Consider the following 19,834-nt stretch of genomic DNA (forward strand, 5'->3'; position numbering starts at 1 on the left):
CCTTTTGATCACGGTCTGGGGCATTGAGCATGGGACATCTCAGAATAGACGCTTTCCATTCTCTACCTTCATCTCCGACATCACGACAATCTAACCCTTGTTCTCCATGCCCTTGCCATGGAAGCATGGAACCGGCCTTTGCAGTGCTCTTATGTGATTTTTTTCCATTAGGTTTGTACCCTCGAGTGCAAAATGGACAAGGCATGAGAGAAGAAGCCCCTTGTTTGCAGCCAAGCAAACACTTTATGTTCTTCAAATCCCCACCGAAGTGCCACTCCACATCATAACTACCAAAACCCTCAATCTCCAACTTCTGACCTGCAATTTGGGAGTGTATTACTTCTGTGATCCATGGAGTTCTCTCAAAAATCCATGAAAGTACTCCATTGGTCTCTTTGGTAACCTCAATAGCACCCAACCACCAAATGTCTTTCTCTCATTGCACGCTAAAAGATGGGGTGGGAGATGGCTCGACTGAATCCTTTCGCTTGGTTTGCAGAAAGGCCTCGTTCATTAGAGTGACACTTAGCCTCTCTAACCTTCGACCTTTCACTATTTGACACTCATTGAGTTTCAGCAGAAAAGCGACTTTTGTGCCAAGAACTACAAAATAAATAGTGCTAAGACCTTAAACTTCAGAGTCTATGATAAGAATAATACCAAAGAAAAAAGTAAAGTGTGTCACCTTCTTCAGGTAACTCGTAAAATCTAAGCATGGCTTCTTGAAGCCTTCTAAGATCCACGAAAATATTGTTCCACATTGTGTAAGGAAAGCCCTTCTCCAAAGGTCTTATGGATTGTTTCTTACCTTTTCCCCTTGTCTTTGTTGCGCACGAAGCATAAAGGGAAGTTGGCATTGTGTCCTCAATGTGTAGGTATGTCCCAATGTGGGAGAACACATTTTCGTTTGTGGCCTTCTTTGCGAGCTTGACCTTGTGAGGAACGGGAAATAGGTTTTCCACAATGCCATGTTCTTTGAGGGCATCCTTTAGGAGTTGGAAAATAGCATGATAGGCTTTGGTGCTGATTCCAGCCTCATCACAAGCTTGTTGACGTCATCATCACTAACCACATTTCTTAATTTACGCATAAGGTCCTTGGTGACTACATCCTTAATGTGCTTACCTCCAGGTGATTGTAAGATAGAAATCATGTCCTGGGTATTGAGACAACTAGTGAGAAGGTTGGCTCGATCATCTTGGCTTGTTCCACCGCATGCCTCCTGGATGAAGTTTCTAGCAACAAATAAACATAAATGTTAGAAAATAGTGTGAAGTAAGAATGCATCATGCAAGTAAAGACCAAATCACCTTGTGGCTGTAACTCGTCGTTTGAGTGCTCCTCCCGAATGTGCAAGAGTTTCAGTGGATGAATACGTGCGTTTGCGTTCCCTTGCACCAAGGGGTGTTTCTTTCAAGTATGTGATGTTGTTGGTAAGCTTCTAGATGTGGGACTCCTTTTCTTGCATTTGTTGTTCAAGAGTTTTAACTACCCTCTCCAAAGAGGCAACACTCTCTTGTAATGCCGTCGTCTTGAGGTGAAGAGCTAACATTCGTGCATCCACATATGCAAAGAAGCACCTGCACCCATACACAACCGCTTGCAATAGCGTAACAAACCTGCTTCTCCCCTCCCAAGAAATTGAAGAAATGTGAAAAGGCTATTAAACGGTGGATGGAAGCGGCTTATAGGATCGTAAGGGTACAAATGGCCATCCACCCAAATGTCAACATTGGTCTCACAAGCGGTGCGACGTTCCTGTGATGACCTTTGATCACCTTCACTAGTGGTCTTCGGTGCAAATACCGTGGGTAAGCGAATATGTATGCTTTTGGTGTGTGGAGTACGTGGTGGTGGAAGCAAACCATTTGTGATGTCCGTGAGCACCATGGAAGCTGTTGCGTGAGGAAGCAAATTATGAAAAGATAGAGGGGGAAGGGTAGAGAGGTTGAGGAAGATGGGAGGAGAGAAGGAGGGAGGGGGGGGAGGGAGAGATTGGGGAGGAAGAGGAAGGTAGGGGCAGGGAGAGAGAGGAGAGGGAGAGAGAGAGAGGAGGGAGGAGAGAGGAGGAGGAGAGAACAAAATGCTAATTACTTTTTGGGGGAAAAGAGTTTTGAAAAAATGGACTTTCTAAGCTTGTGGGTTAAAAAATGGATCAAAAAATGATTTTTGGATATGTATATATGTTGGGAGGGAGTTTTAAGTAAAAAACAAGTAAAAATGATTTTTTTTAAAAAAAGTCAAATTTTGTCTCTTTGTGACCCACGTTTTTGCTGATGTGGACACACCCCTATGCTTCCTTCACTTTAAAAGAAGCTAGAGAGAGAAAGTAACCCTTTAGGTCCACATCTTACATTTGTCTAAAAAAAAGGCTAGAAAAGCCTACTCAAAGCTACCTTCTTCAATGCCCTTGCCCCCTAAACCGCACACAACATTAGCCTTAATTCCTAAAAATTAGGATTCCTTACAACGCCCATGCAAGGTTCATATTTCTCATAATGGAGGGTGAATTTAATTGATGGTAGCAACATAAACATAGTACTTAATTAACTTGGCATGAACAATACTTTTGCAAGAGAGAGAGTATTAGAGAACATAACAATAGTTGAGGACCAAATTTACTTGGAGCCGGTCCCTCCTCCAAAAGGTGTTTGTATTATAGATTCTCCCATCAAGAGAGACTTTGTTACAATACAATCTTTGTGTTCCTTGTGACCTTGGTGATGCTATGAAGATGAAAATCTTCATGCATCATGAGCTTAACATAAACTTTGCAAAAAGAATTAACTTTCCCAAGCCTCAATCCCAAGGCCTCAAATACCTTCGAAGGCGGAGAGAGCTGGCGGGGAATGAGGGTAGGGAAGAGGAAGAAGAAACATTCCATAGGAGAAAGAAATAGTTCCTCACTTATCATCACTCTTCTTGCTTAGCATAGCATGATAGCATAGTAATGAAGATGAAAAAGATGGCAAGCTTAAGCATTGAAGCATAGCTCTTGGTTGGATTTGCATTCCATAGCCAAGAGTGTTGGTGTAGGCTCTCCACTTCTCCACAAGCTTGGAGAAGGAGATAGAGCTCTTGAATTTTTCACTCCACACAATGAGAGAATGTGTGTATGTGTGGAGGAAAGTATACCCCCCCTCTCATACTTGGTCCACCTCTCTCTCTCTCTCTCTCTCTCTCTCTCTCTCTCTCGTATTATTTTATTATTTCATTTGGACATGTGTCCTCTTTTTCCTCTTTGAGAGAGAGAACTTAATTATTTATTTTTATGTATCTAAATTCTTATTGGACCCCTTTAAAACCTAACCAATAGCATTCAAGCACATCATAAGAATCACATGTGGAGGATCATTTAAACATGTGTCTTTTATGCGTATAAGTCATTTGGTTGAATTGAATACTTCAAACACTTAATCAATCAAGCAAGCATATGTCTTTTATACTTCTTAAGTCTTTTGTTTTGAATTGAATACTTCAAGCCTTAGTCAATCAAGCACTTTCATGCCTCTTGAGAATTTATCTTTGAATTTAACATTTCAAAAACCTTAGTCATTTAAGCATAAAAATCACCTCAAGCTTTGGACAAGGTTCCCACAACCACTTTAAGCGTCTTAACACCTCATGCTTGGGTACGATTCCCACCTCGAGGTTAACCCTAGCTTACGTAAGGTCAAATGACTTTTTAACACTAACTTTTGGAGGTCTTTAATGAAGCTAACCCTAAGGTCTTTTAAGCTCCATTAGATGCACGTTGCTCTTCGATAGAGTACCTCCGTTTGGACCCCTTTTGAGATGTAACCATCTCTCCTCTTGGTCCCTTGTTGAGATAAATCTAGAAGCATTTATTACACATTGCTCTTTGGTAGACCGTCTCCTTTTGGACCCCTATTGAGATGCAACCATTTCTCCTTTCGGTACTTTGTTAAGATAGGTTTAGAAGCACATATATATATATATATACTAACTCTTGTTCCTCTTTTATCTTTCCATATTAAGTGATCAGTTTAATACGAGAAAATCATTTGGTAAAGTTAGATATTATATTATATGACAATATATATTCATAGGACTCAATTTGCACCACGAAAACTGCTACGGAAATCCATCCTAACCATACATCCATGCAGGATATCTAGATTTTCTTTTTTGGAGAAGGAAATCAATAAACATTTGTGTAGCATGGACAAGTATGTTACAATTTTGGACCCATTATTGAAATAAGAGAATGCTCTTTGTGTTCTAATCATGAAAAGCTTTAGTGTGGTATTTTGATGGGAAATTTTATCATGGGACAAAATCATATCTATAGTATATTTAAACAAAAATAAAAAGAAAGAAAGAGAAAAGTGGGATTGTCAAATATCATCTTTTACTTCATGCTCCTATTAAGAATAGGCAAGTAAGAATGAATACCAAAGACTGTTTAGTTTGATTAGTCAAAGTCTCTCTCTCTCTCTCTCTCTCTCTCAAACTCCAATGCTTACACGAATGGGCCTCACTTGGTAGTGTCTTTTTACTGAGAGCTTTTTTCCAACAATGGTGTGCAGCTATTCTTGTGTCCAGAGTTAGAGCTACATCCATGCATACCATGGTGCCACAAAGTTCTTCCCTTCTCTCCTCTCTCTCTCTCTCTCTCTCTCTCTCTCTCTCTACACAGACACAACACACAAACATACACATATATAATTTATTTGTATGTATATATAGAAGCAATTTATTAGCTTCCAACCCACTATTCAATCAAGAAACTTGCCTATGGTCATGCATGTAACCCTAGTTCCCCATAGGTTCTTAGTTTTCACTCAACAAGTCTCACACCGTTGAATTCTTCAAGCATCAATGTACTCATAGCAATGACATCGATTTTCAAGAAAATATTTTTAATTGAATGATATGGAGCTTGGTTTGTATCCTTAACTATATATAGGTTAGCTCTTCGTAGATAACAAAAAAATTTCTAGCACCTTAGCTTATTTTGAGGGCATCTTTTGTCTTCAAAACCCTTGATTAAGCATTGAGAAAAGTATGGTTCTTTAAGAGTAGGTGGATTAAATTTTGATTTAGGGGCCTATTAAAGTGAATTTAATGGAGACGCTTTCATGTCATGTCTTTGAAGAGAAAGAAATAGGGAGATGGCACATGGAGGAGAGAGAGAGAGAGAGAGAGAGAGAGAGAGAGAGAGTTCATGTTTGCCATGTGTCCTCAACACCATGGTTTGTAGCTACGTGCTCTAATCCCTTGAGCTATAGGCCCCACAAGAGCTATAGGCCCCACAATTGCTGGATCTGTTTCGAGATGGGTTTCAAAGAGAAACTAGCAAGCCTAATAGTATCTTTCCCTATTCCTATCTCTCTCTCTCTCTCTCTCTCTCTCTCTCTCTCTCTCTCTCTTTCGAGCTGCCACTAGTCAAGGTTTGCATGGTGTTTTTTTGTTTTGTTTTGGGGAGGAGGGGTGTATGTAGAGATGATGCGAAGGGGGACATGAGGCAAGGTGTGCTGAGGCACACCCTCTTTGTCTTAGATTGTATGGTCAAGCTGGCAGTAAAGGGTTGCAAGGGTGACCTTCACAATGAGATTCACAATCATAGGAGCGAGATTAGGGTAGAAATGGGCAAAGGCATCACGTCTCTCTCTCTCTCTCTCTCTCTCTCTCTCTCTCTCTCTCTCTCTCTTTGTGTCTGTCCGCATAACCAGATGCTTGCCAAGATCTTGGAGCAAAGAAGAAGTGCAAGAGTTTAGGGTAACTTGGATTGTGTCTACAAGAGGGAGCCAAAGTTTGTTTGGATGTGGATAGAAACCAAGAGAAGAAAGGGATGATAGTTAGAGATGCATGCACAACCATTACTGTTGCTTGGATGTACATGTCTTGGGGGTGCCAACTACCAACCCTTCAAAGTAAGCTTTGCAATACTGCAGACAATGTCTCGGGGATGCCTTAGCCAAGCCCAAATGCTTCGGTGTGCGTTGATCTGTTAGTAACAACATTGTGTGCATGGTGAAGTTGGGAAGTCGATTGGGAGAGGGAGCACACAGGAACAATGGCAAGGGTTGATGGAGACAAGCCCACTTTACTTTTCTTTCAAATTTCTAGATTCCATCAAAATTTCCTTGCAAAGTTAATTGACATTTAGTACGTAGACCGAATATGTAGGAACAATTTTGGAATTGCTTTTTTAAGACAAATCAACTCAGATACTTTGTGATTTGGGTTGAATGGGGACGCAAAAGGAGGGGACACCTAAGGCCCCTGTCAGACTGGGTCGCCTGTCCTTCGTGACCTGGATGGCTTTTACCACCATGTCCTTGTGTGAGGGCAGTATAGGTTACAGAGGGCAGGTGATGAAGTTGGAAAAGCTGCAAAAGATGCTCCGCAACCAATCAAACGACAAGATCAGAACGTGGGACTGAGGTTGGGCGGGCAAGTTAGGCCGGCACACTTCTTAGGAAAGTGTGCCGTTGAGGTGGACAACCAACTAAACTCTGAAAACAAGGACAACGACCCAGTGTGACAAGGCGATGCGTCTGCACAGCAGCTGATTGGTGCATGTGGCGAAAAGCGTGGTTTGCTTGCCCCAATGTGACATTACAGTCCATTTCATCCATACATATTCCACCTCGGCATCTGGGAGAGAGAGAGAGAGAGAGAGAGAGAGAGAGAGAGAGAGAGAGAGAGATTGCGTTGCCTCTACCTGCACACATCATGAGAGACACACAGAGCTCTCTCCTTCCCCGACTCGCCCCTGACCCGTTTGCTACTACTCTCCCGCTAACCCCCATCCCAAAAACTCACGCAGGTAGTTCACCTACTCTCCTTGCCTACAATGGACACAAAACATTGCATGCTGCCCTGGCCTCGCCCACACATCGCTCTACCTCATCACTCTGCTCAACTCACCCTGCTGCTGCTCGATGTCTGCAATGGAGAGAGAGAGAGAGAGAGAGAGAGAGAGAGAGAGAACCCCATCCATTGCACGAGCGCTTGCTTGCTTTGACCTGCCCCTCTTTGTACACCCAAGTGAAGGCAATTACAAAGAGCTAGGTACTGGCATGGCCCCACATGGCCTCGCCTCCATGTCGCCAATATACCCTTAGAATAACGCTCCAACCGCCCACTGCCTGGAGAAGAGAGTTCGACCAAGAGATACACACCTCGACACACATACTAGCTCTTGCCCACATCAACACTCGTGCTCCTATCTGTGAAGTGCTTTATAAAATCGCTTTGCTAATTAATGGGCAGCTTTAATTTTACAACAACGCTAGGGTAAGGGAGCCAGTTTAGAGGCGTTTTGTGGAAACGTGATGTTGGGGGGATTTTGCAAATCTCATCATTTTCAATATTTCCGCATTGCACGAGATTCCTCATGAAAAGGTGAATCTAATGATACCAAAATCAATATTTTTTAGATTTTATTTGAATGCTCCATTTGAAACAATTCAACTTTTGAGGCATTTTGAAGCATTAGAGACACTCAAGACCCAATAATGGTACACTTTTCACAAATCACAACATGACACATAAGCAAAATTCTTGGAATATGCCAAATTTCTTGCCTCTAGATTGGGGGTGGATATGTATCTAACCTGGGGGTCAAAAAATTTCGCCTCTAAACTGGCTCCCTTACCCTACTTTACAGCCGTTATTACACACGCCTCTTGGTTTGGCATGGACCATGGTTCCAGCATTGGAAGAACCTCTCTTATAAAATCATGGCAAAGAAACCATATGCAAAGGGATCTTCTTCATACTATCTTAATAAGCATGACTTGCAATAAATATTTAAAATTGCGATTAACATGGCTAAAATTGAGTTCTAGAATACTTGTAATAACTAGTTGCTAAATAAATGTAGAAAAGATTCTTATAAAAAATTTAGTGCAAAAATTCAGATGGCATCTTGCATGTTTTAAAATTTCAAAAAATTTAAACACTTTCTTCACACACTAATTGACATAAACCTCTCATAGCAACACAAACATAGCATTTACATCAAGTAGGCCAAGGGCCTCATATGGTCATGAAACTACATTCTTTGCATGCCCATCCTTACAATCAGTTGTTCAAACACCGTTTGAAGTGCAAGAAAAAAGAAAACTTGCACCTTTACATGTTTTGGTAGAATACATGTACCTAGATGAATCCATGATAAGCCCAAATTCACCCTTCAGGGAAAGTGCAAGGTATAGACCCAATATAACCAACACGTCCACCATGCATAGTATTGACAAAATACCACGACATCCCCACTACCGTCATCAGTGCACACACACAACAAAAAAGATGGAAAGAATTAGCACAACACATTTGGTAGAATACATTTGACGTGAAGAAGAGGATGCAACATAAAACAGTTCAAAATTTATTCGAGAAACATACCCAAAAGAGGGAAGCCCTTAGACCGCAGAAAAACAAAGCCTTAAGCCTCCACATACATACTACATATACAACAACGACTAAAACGACAAGAGCAAACCAAATCCTTTCTTCACAAATGATAACTCTCACAAAGCTCTCCCTACTTGGGACGAGATGGAATGTCAATTAATGTTCACTAGCTTCAAGGGACATGTAAAGCATACTTACCCAACATGTCACTCTCAGTTAGACTACTGATTCCAGAGTTTTTGAAGGGCACCATTGCCCTTCAATTTCACAGGCATTTACATTTCTGGGTAGTTTAGCGTGTCTACTTGAGCTGCGACCTATAGAAGTAAATCTCAACACCCTTTAAGGGTCGCATCTATGCCCCTGTGCCCAACCAAAGGAGAAGTGTGACACTCCATCAACACTCACATTTTTCACTGTAAAAGAGGGGGACAAAATACCCAGAAATGGGTAAAATGTCCATAAAAAATCAACTGTACTTCTGGAGACAAATATTACTCGCAACATCCACTAAATGTAGAAGTTCATTACCTTCATTGGCACTCAAACTTGTATTCTTCTTACAACTACTATCATGCTGAAGGACAAAAAGTTTGCTCAGACTCGGCTGCGTCAAAATTTACCTTAAATATTTGCACCAGTGAGTCTTGGTGAGCACTGCTTGATTGCAAGGTGGTTGATGGCAATTTTCAATGTCATGAAAAGCCACTGACAACTTGTTGAAGGATCATGCATCAATTAAAAATAAACTAACCTTTACATGTAGATTTCGAGATCTGAGACAGACTTCCCTTTGAAAGGCACTTGCAAGGAGGAACTGAAATCCAGGCACTGGATGTCTGGAAAGCGGTTAAGGATTGTCACAAGGAGGGATGGTGCAGAAGAGCGTGACTCTGGCCATGAGAGTAGCAGCCGTCCCTTCAGGCCTAGAAGCTGACAGCGTGTAAGAACAGCCGCAGGGAAACCCGACACGATGCTACCTGATGGAAAATAAGGGACATCATCATCATGCCCCATGGTTGCCTCCTCTTTTCCCAACTTCTCCAGACGCAATGCATCTGTCTCCAGTCTGAAGATCACTTCATCGTCGGCAGAGAGCTTGCCCCGATAGTGCTCCCTTTGCAGCATGGTCACCACCATCACTCTGTCGGCAGCTATAGCTTCCAACACAGCCCTTGCCCACGTATTTGCTCTTTCTTCAGCAATGGGGGTTTGAACCGCCACCATTATCACGGACGCATGCTCCCCATCTAAAGCATACACATTGCAAGTATGCACAGACTGCTTTCTAGGGTTTCTTGCATCATAAACGGAACGCCCTTTGATGTTTCCATCATCAGACAAGCTGCCCTTGGAGCTTCCCTCGTCGGACTGATCCTCAGCAGGAAGAACAACAGAGCCGAGGAGGCGTTTTTCAGGGAGATGACTGATGAGATGGAGGCCTGAGGGAGAAGAGGCGATGAAGAGAAGACGAGGGCGTAAAGGGGTTTCAAACTCGACGTTGGCATCCCAAGAAATGAAAGCTGGGGGCGGAGCAGAAGAAGCATCGAGCGTAAAATTGCCAAGTTCTTCAAAATCCAGCCGCGATGGCGGAGGTAGCTCTGTGAGGGGATCCTGTATGCCTGCCATGAAGCTTACTAATGTGAGAGAGAGAGAGAGAGAGAGAGAGAGAGAGAATGTATACGAAGCTAGACCTGGACGAATGTTGAACTAGACACCTGTGTTGCAAATGGGTAACCAGTCTACCACACATAGCATCAAGATCGTTTTATCATAAAATCAAACTTACCCCTTACTATATACTAAGCTTACAGGCACACAGGTAAAAAATTCAGATGAGAGTTGAACTCAAGACCTGTGGTTCGAGAGGGAAATGGCATAATCAATCTACCGCACTTGGGTGGTGTGTTAATAAAAAGAGACCTAGCCCTTGGGTGTGTGTGTGTGTGTTAATAAAAAGAGACCTGGCCGAAAAGTGACTTGCCTTTGTTTGTAGCTAAGCTAAAAAGAGTAGAATCGTTTAATGGCCCAAAGTTATCTATACTAAGTATAATGGGGGGAGGGATTCTAGCCCTTCCCTGGACACCTGTCAACATTTCCTCTATCCAGCAGGCTTCAGGGAGTGTGCTCTACTACGAGACAGCCTGTGTCACTAAGCGCTGGATTTAGGAGCAGCTGGCTCCAGGTTTCGAGAAGGCGGACATGTACTCTTGCTGGAGGCAATCTTGAAGAACATTCAAAGGAGGAGCATTCGAAGGAGAGGGTAGCCGTTATTTCCAATAGCACTGGGGGGAGAGAGAGAGAGAGAGAGAGAGAGAGAGAGAGAGAGAGAGAGCTGTTTATGAAAGCAAGAGCTGAGAGAGCCCTCTTCACGACGTATTTGGGGGCATGCAGGTTTCAGTCCATTCCATGGAGCAAGATGTGGTGATGGGCTTTTGATCGATCCGTCCAGGTAGCAAGGAGGTGAAAGAAGCCGAGTGAATGCAGGTTTGAGGGTGAAATCGAAAGTAGAAGCTCTCTCTCTCTCTCTCTCTCTCTCTCTCTCTCACACACACACACACACACACACACACACACACACACACACACACACACGCAGGGCAAGGAAGGGCCACTCTCTAATCTTCCAATGTGGTACAAGAAAAACACAAATGTAATAATGTGAAGTCAACCATCTCTCTTATATAAACACAAAAAGTCTTGTGACTCTCCACTTCAAGGATGGGAATGGAGAGAGCTTTTTTTAATTTAATTTTTGCTCAATCGAACAATTGAAAAAAAAAGGTCGCTTTACACAAAATTTAGTTTTTGGAGCGAGCATTTTTTCCTTAATCCCCTCTCTCTCTCTCTCTCTCTCTCTCTCTCACATATATAAACACAAAAAGTCTTGTGACTCTTCACTTCGGGGATGGGAATGGAGGGAGTTTTTTCTTGATTTTTCCTCAACCAAACAATTGAAAAAAAAAAGTTCGTTTTGCACAAAATTAGTTTTTGGAGTGAGCTTTTCGGAGCGAGGTTTTTTCCCTTAATATATGTGTGTGTGTGTGTGTGTGTGTGTGTGAGAGAGAGAGAGAGAGAGAGAGAGAGAGAGATTAAGGAAAAAAGCTTGCTCCAAAAAAATGATTTTGAAGCGAAGCAAGCTTTTTAAAAAAATTGCTTAGTTGAGCAAAAATATGAAAAAAGCTCCCTCAAAACCTCAACTCCTCCACTTCCATGGGTCTTTTCTTTTCGTAAACTCACCCTTCCCTTATTCCCTTTTCATGTTTTGAAAATTCTGTTATTTTTCGTGCATTTGATTAAATGCTTTGATTTGATTAAAATGCACAATTTAAAGCTCAAAATGTGATTTTGTTTTTCTAGTCTAACGAGACTCACTCATAAATCAAAAGGCTTTCCAGCTGGGGCATCTATCTATCTATACTATTATAAAAGGGGGAGGGATTCTGCTACACCCCCCCCCCCCCCCCCCCGCAACACATGGTGACTTTTCCTAAGCCTAGCGCCCTTTCGACAATGCTCTTTGAGCGAACTAAGAGAGAGTGCCAGAGTGAGAAAGAAGGGGGGGACTATCGTCGGAGATACTTCTTTGAAGTTTGTACTTGCAATCGTGTGCTAGAGAGAGAAAGTAGAGAGATACTACCTATGTGTGCTAGCCTTTTCACCAGATTAATGCACCCTTTCCACGATTTCACAAAGCATATTTTGTGAGCATTGCGTAGAGACGCTTTTAATAGAGAAGGGTCAGTTGGTAGCCTTGAGATGCCCCCCCCCCCTCCCCAAAAAAAAAGAACAAATTTAACAGCTCGATGGGTAGCTCACATTTACCATCATTAATATTAAGTAAAGCCAATTAATCATGATTTTGTTGCTTGCTTACATGAGACTATGGTTGGTAGCAGGTGGTGGTTGATGATCGGCCGAAGAGCAATGCTAGTGACAAACAATGGTACAAAGGAGGAGGTGGAGATGATGTCTTGGAGCTCCCACTACCTTTGGCATAAGCCGCTATCAACGATGCTGGTTGGAATGGCGAGCCTAGCATGTGCACACCCGGTTGACCACCGTAGCAAGAGATACATGCATGCCTTCATCGGCCTCGCTATCGACAGTGCTGCAGAGCTCAATCTTTAGCTTCTTTTCTCACTTCATCTACCCAAGGTGAGCGTCCAGTTGGCTAGGGAAATTCAAAAAACAATCTTAAGGGAGGGTGCCCACAGTTGCGCCCCCCTCCCTCAACACACGCACACATACACACCTCTTCTCTTTGCTTTGTCGGGCAAGCAAAGCCTCCACCACTGAGGCATTGAAGACGTTCGAACACACCAAAAAAATAAAAATTTAAAATTTTAGAACTTTACAGAAATCTCAAGAAGGATATAAGTATTCAAGCGACCAACGTTACGAGTCTCAATGTCTATAAACGCTATCCGAGCATTGCAAGAAATTGAAAAAAGTCAAGAGCTAGTATCTGGCCAATCGATGGCAATCACGAAAGCAAAAAATATGACAATTGTTTTTTGGTTTTTCGCAGTCGGACAAGACACGGTCTTTTTTGACAGACGTGTGAAAAGCAGAAAAGTTAGCGGTTGGACAATGCTTTCCAGTAGTTCAACATCGACATAGATGATTCTCTGTAACTTCGGGGTATTGAAATTAGCAAGATTAAATATTTTGGATTGTGGAGGTTCTGATCTGTTTCCAATCAACGACACTTTTTCTAAGGTACCTCTCTGCTCTTGCTAGCATAGCACAAAATCACGAACATTGACATGTAGCATACATTTGATTTTGAAAATCTTGCACAAGTTCCACCTTCCAATGCCCTGCAGTCGGCTACTCTCATAGAGGGTACCCACATGGCAACGGGGTCAGGTGATAGCTACAAATTGCTTGACATCCAAGAGTTTACATTATTGCAAACACGCATGACTCTTTTCGAATCTAATTATGCAAAGTTGAGTGAGAATGTCACCAAAATGTGTGATATGCTTGTGCAATTCATGCAACAGTCGACCAAGGGCCAAGTTAATGAGTAGGCTTGGGGTTTTGCATACCCCATGCTTGGTGGGACCACACCTGGTTTGAAGGATCAAGGCTCCAATCCGGAGGGGTTGCAACTTCTCTCTCAAAATGAGGTGGATGACTTGTTGAAGAATACCAAGCCATCAATTTTTAGGGGAGAAGAAAGGAAGTGTAACAAAGATATGTTGAATATATTCCTCGATAAATGGGATGGGATTCACAATCTTAGATGCACTCTAGAGGCAATCAAGGCACTAGAAGGCAAGGCCTACAAATGGTGGATGTCTCTCAAGGAGAAGGGCATCATACTACAGACTATGTTTAAAAAAGAATTTCTACCCATGAATGAAGCGGAAAGAAATTGCTTTGATTGGGATAAGTGTTCTATGCATCAACATAAGACATTGCTGGAGTACATCTTGCACTATTGTGATGTAATTCTCAAGCTAGAGGGGTTAGATACCTTTCAACAAGTGCATGGGTTTATCCGTGGGTTGACACCAGAGATTAAGAAGCATGTCAAAATTGAGACCCCAAGACACTTGAGGAGGCCATAGTGCAAGCGCATATACATAACGATCCCAATGAGAAAATACTCACGTGCCTGATATTGCACATGCAAATGTACGCACACAATATGGACACAATAAAATAAAGTTTACAGTAGCTACATTTGAGGCATCCAAGAAACCCAAGGGGTCTAGGGGCCCTCTGTCTAGTGAAGGGGTCTAGGGGTCTAGGGGCCCTCTGTCTAGTGAAGGGTTTGAGAAGGCTAAAAAGGAAAAATTATGTTTTACATGTTTAGGGAGTGGACACTCCAAAAAGGATTTTACCAAGGGGAAATCTACTGCCCAAGGTAAGGAGAAAGCAGTTCACATGGTGTAACTATTACCTCTTAAGTCCTCCTCTCGTTTCTCCAATATGGAGGTAACACACATAGAAGTGTTGCACAAGTGTTGTATAACGGCCTCAATGTGATAGTCAACCTTTGGTCCACATGAGTTGGTGGGTATGCACAGGTCTATCCAAGGGCATAAGGTGCAAATATTGGTGGATGATGGTGCTTCACACAATTTCATTAACTATAAGTTTGTGAAACGGCTCAAGTTGCCCCGACTCCAAGTTCCCACCATTACAAGATAGCTATGATGAACGACCATGACGTTGAGGTGTGGGATACTTAAGTGAAAGATGTACCACTAGAGATTGAAGGGTATCACACGTCCTTGAATTTTCAACTCATGAATATGGAGCGGGTTGATGTGGTTCTTAGTCAGAAGTAGTTACATAATCTAGAATCATTAGTTAAGCTTACCTATGAGCACAACAGTTTGATGTTCAAATCCAATGGCGTGCACATGATGTTGTTGGGAGAGAAGGATCTCCCTTCCTTGCCACTCATTTATACATGCAAGCTTATGAAGCTCCCTTCTTGAGATGAAATAGAAGAACTCTTTTTGTGTTACTCCATGTGTCATAATACTTTGAATGACAATTCTTCAATGCCGCATGCTTCTCTCTCTTCTCTTTCACCTATGGCTACTATTCTTTCTTCTAAACAAGCAAATTTTTCTAATAAGTTAAACGGTTTATTAAGGGAACACAAAGATGTATTCCCACATGATTTGCCACCACGGTTATCACACTGACACAAGTTGTGCAGCATGGCATAGATGTGGTTACATGCAATAAGCCCATAAGTAAACCACCCTATAGAATGAGCCATTCTGAGGCTGTTGAGGTGGAACGTCAACTTGCTCATAGAGGTTTTATACAACCCACCTCTTCACCATGGGCATCTTCCATCTTGTTGATGAAGAAAAAAGACGATAGTATGTGCATGTGTGTAGACTATCGAGGGTTGAATGTGGTTACTTTTGTTAAGAACAAATATCCATTGCCGAGAGTGGATGAGGTATTTGATTAACCCACCCATGATTGTATCTTTACAAAGATCGATTTACAAGTACGTATTAGGCTTGCAGATATACCTAAGACTGCATTCCTTACACGCTTTGGACACTATGAGTTTTTGGTTATGCCCTTTGGGTTAACCAATGCGCTTGCAACTTTCATGACGTCTATGGACAATGCCGTGAAACCGTATTTGGGCAAGTTTGTTATCCTTTTTCTCGATGATATTCTAGTGTCTAGTGCCTTTGAGGAGGAAGAGCACTTACAACATCTGAAGCAAGTCTTTGAATTGTTTAGAGAAAATAAGTTATATGCCAAAGAATCAAAGTGTGATTTTCTCAAGGAGCAAATTCATTACTTATGGCATGTTATTTCAGCGGATGGGCTACATACGGATCAATCCAAAGTGGATGCCATTTGGGGGTGGCTCGAAGAGTTACTAATTTTCTTGGGATTTGTAAGTTTTTATCGAAGGTTAGTTAAAAAATATGCTCATATTTCTATTTTGATGATAGACCAACTAAAAACCAAGGGGAAAACCTTTTAGTGGGGAAAATCTCAACAACAAAGTTTTGATGCTCTTAAGGACACATTAGTTGTATCTCCTATTTTAGCTATTGTGGATACTTTGAAGCCATTCGTTTTAGGATTGGATTCTAGTAATCATGTTACTGGAGTAGTCCTTTTGCAAGAGGGGAGGCCAATTGCATTTGAAATCAAGAAGCTTAATTTAGCACAACAAAGTTAATTTACTTTACAAAAGGGAACTCTATGCGATAGTGTCTACTTTGAAGACATGGTGAGATCAGTTTGAGAATGTGTATGACCATGAAAGGATAAAGTGGTTTACACAACAAGTAGACTTAAAGGGTTGAAAGGCCGGGCGGGTTGAAATTCTTTAGGAGTATGATGCAAAGCTCCGGTATCGTAAAGGAAAATACAATGTGGTAGCTGATGCTCTTAGTCGTATGACTGAGATCAACTCTCTTCTCTTTACCAAGCTTCAAAGTGAGTGTTTGGAATCTCTCAAGGGTAGATGTGAGCATGACGAGGCATACTCCAAAATATGGAGCCATGTGCAAATGAGGGATCCTTCTCACTCCAATGTTGGTAATGTGTATTTAACCTCCACACTCAATTCTCCTCTTTTGAGTGATGAACTGCAGAGATGGAAGAGTTTACCCATAGATGATGTGTACCTACTCCACAAGGGGAGAGTGTGTGTTCCAACAAAGGTGGACATTTGGCACCAGATTCTTTACGAGTGTCGTGACAATTCAAGTACATGGCACCTAAGCAGCACTCTCGTAAGACAATAGTTTTACCGATCAGGTTTACACGGGTATATTCAGGAATATGTCTTGCATTGCCAAAAATGTCAAGTAAATAAAGCAGAGCGCCTGAAGGCAAGAGGTTTCTTGAATCCATTGGAGATTACATGGAAGTCCTCTATGATATGCATGGGGCAAAGAAAGTGAGCATGAAGTACTAATCCTATCTGATTTTGGTGCCAAACACAACTATATATCTGTGGGATTAGCATAAAAAATGGGAATACACGCTCATGATATGGGATAATCCTATCCAACACAGAGACTCTTTGAAGGGCCAGAGACTCTAGTCACTCCATCAATTGGAAAATTGAGGCTACATGTGAAAGGTTATGTGGATAATGAGGATTTCCTAATCTCTCCATCAAAGAAAGAAGATGTACTACTTGGAGCACCATAGTTTGATTGTATGGCTACCAACATCAAATTTCTTGAAAGGTTTGTTAAGGTTCAACATCAGAGTAGAGATATCACTCTTCCAGTCAATGAGAAAGGGTATACTCCTTTGACAAAGCAATAAAGAACTACATTTCTACTTAATATTATTTTTCAAAGATGCTCCAAAGGATAATTATGTCTCTTCTCATGGTTGATTAAAGTAGAAAGTGATCTTAATTTATTTTTAATTGAGCATGTTGAGTTGTTCATAGATAACATCCCGTGAGAGTTACCTCCTAAAAGGGGAGATGATGGTCACAAGATTTATCTAATTCTAGAGAGCTCGCCTCCTAATAAGACTCTGTTACCATATACATGTGGTAGTGATGTGTGTGAACACACTAGGACCGCCGGGGCATTGTATATACGCCCATCACTCTAGGGCTATCTATCTTTCCATTGCACACTAAGTAACACACTCTCTATTGTGTGCCTTGAGCTTCCTTCGTCTTCTCCAAGCTGTGTGTGTTTCTCTGCAACCCTAATTCCAACAATTGGTATCAGAGCAGGTCACGTCCTCCCGGGCTTAGTCGCCAGCTGCTCCAGCACACGTCTGCTCACTTTCTCCGATTTCAGTGAGCTTTGGCGAGCGTTCGCAGGTCGACAAATATTTTGGGTAAGCTCAAAGAGCTTGGTCTGCTCAGAATTTTGATTTGGGCTCATTTCGGCCTCCGTTTCCACTACGGGCAGTACTGCACAGGCTATTTCGTCATTTTGTGCAGATTTTCTATCAGTGTCGTTTTCTGCATAACAGGTGCCTTATAGTCTTCTACGGTTTGTGCTATATAGCACAAGTTGTTCCCGCTCCATTTCTCCTGTTTTCGGGCAGTTTTCACATCAGTTGCAGCATTTACCATGGCTGACAACAACAACACAGATGTGTTCAAGATGTTTGCTGCTGAGGACAGGTTGGATGGGGACAACTACCCTATGTGGGCTTATATGATGCAACATGTTCTTGTGTCAAAAGGTGTCTGGAACATTGTGCAGGGCATTGATGTACGTCCTGGTTCTGAAGATGTAGGCGATGTTGAGGATGTTGCAGGTCTTGCTGCAAGGATTGCAGCTGTTAGAGTTGTTTTGCCTACGACAGAACAAGCTCGTTGGGATGTTAAGGATGCGTAGGCTCATGCATTGATTGCGTTTGCGTTGTCTGTGAAGCGCACCATTATTCCTCACATCCGTTCAGCAAAATCTGCAAAACAGGCTTGGGATATTCTAGCAGGTCTTTATGCAAGCCGCAATGAGGCTAAAATTGCTTTGCTGCGTAAAGAGCTAGAGTCGAAGATTATGCATGAGGAAGATGATATGGACACTTTCCTTGCTAGTGTCAAGGATATCAATGAGCAACTCATTTCTGCTTGTGAAGTCATTTCGGACAGTTCCCTTGTGCAGACTGTTCTTGATGCCTTACCAGATTCCTACCAGACTTTTGCTAGTACTTGAAGACTCATGACCCAAGGAAATCCTGAAGTTGTCAAGTTTGATGCATTATGCACATTGCTGTTGCAAGAGTCACTTTCTAGAAAAAACAGGACTAGGCAGCGTGCAGTTGAACAGGCTTTTATTGCTTCTCAAAGAAAGGGTGGTAACAGTAATGCAACCACTTCTTATGGTTCTGCTGCGAGTGGCAAAAATTCTGTTCCTAATGCTTCTGGTGGCAGCACTTCGTCTGGCAATTCTGGTGATAAGGGCAAAAAGAAGATGCGTTGCCATTATTGTAAAGCCAATGATCACTTGATCAAGTCGTGTCCTAAGTTGAAGGCCAAAGAGGCTAAGAAGAAAGAGGGTGGTTCCACTGCAAATGCTGGTTCCACTACAAATGCAGCCATTGTTGAGTCTTCTGTGAAAGGAGATTGTGATGTTGATGTTGATGCAGAATGGGCTTTTAGCGCAGAGTGCACTTACAATCCTGCTGTCCATGATGCATGCTTGTCAGTTGCTGTAGATTCACATGTGTGGTATTTCGACAGTGGTGCTACAAAGCACATTACCTCACATTGTGAATTGTTTACCTCTCTCGAGTCTGTCCCTCATGGGAATTCAGTCACTTGTGCCAACAACGCCTCTTATCCAGTTCAGGGAGTTGGAAAGATTGTGCTCACTGCTGCTAATGGCAGTTCCTTCACACTTGTTGATGCACTTTATGTACCTGGGATCAAGAAGAATCTCTTGTCTGTATCTGCACTTGCTAGACTTGGACTTGTAGTCAAATTTGTGGATGACAGATGTACAGTTCATGATCTCAGTTTTGGTGATGAAATTGTTGCATCTGGGCTTTTGTGCCGTGGGCTGTATAAGCTCACTTTGTATGACAAGTGTGGACAAAATTTTGCAAATGCTGTTGCAGATTCAAGGGCTATTTCAGATGCAAAACTTTGGCATGCACGTTTTGATCATCTGAATTTTGCCAGTTTGCTGCGTTTGCAGAAATCTGATATGGTTGCTTCTTTGCCGCCTCTTGAAGCACCTATCAAACATGTTTGTGAAGGCTGTATTCTGGGTAAAATGCAGCGTTCTAAGTTTCCAAAGGATGGTTCAGTTAGGGCCACATGCATGTTGCAGCTTGTGCATAGTGATGTTTGTGGGCCCATGCAAACTCCGTCCTTGGGCAATTACCTGTACTTTGTGACTTTCATTGATGATTACTCCAGGCATGCATGGGTATTTCCGCTTAAAGTGAAGTCCGAAGTTTTTATGTGCTTCAAACAATTTTTGGCTATGGCTGAAAATGTCTCAAA

The 19,834-nt window shown here is 42.1% G+C and overlaps 1 protein-coding gene across 1 annotated transcript; it reads right to left on the bottom strand.

The window, feature by feature from the left end:
• Nucleotides 1–8,894: 8,894 nt before the first annotated feature.
• On the bottom strand, nt 8,895–10,113 carry LOC147454122 (trigger factor). Its single transcript, XM_086516128.1, has one exon. It carries the CDS (start codon nt 10,015–10,017, stop codon nt 9,145–9,147), a length of 873 nt encoding a protein of 290 aa, XP_086372254.1. The 5' UTR covers nt 10,018–10,113; the 3' UTR covers nt 8,895–9,144.
• Nucleotides 10,114–19,834: the final 9,721 nt, after the last annotated feature.

This window comes from Adiantum capillus-veneris, chromosome 7 (assembly GCF_014529385.1).
Source record: "Adiantum capillus-veneris isolate H3 chromosome 7, ASM1452938v2, whole genome shotgun sequence".
Lineage (NCBI taxonomy): Eukaryota > Viridiplantae > Streptophyta > Polypodiopsida > Polypodiales > Pteridaceae > Adiantum > Adiantum capillus-veneris.

Coding starts and splice junctions, on each gene's coding strand:
- LOC147454122 (XM_086516128.1), bottom strand. CDS start 10,017: ATGGCAGGCATACAGGATCCCCTCACAGAGCTACCTCCGCCATCGCGG.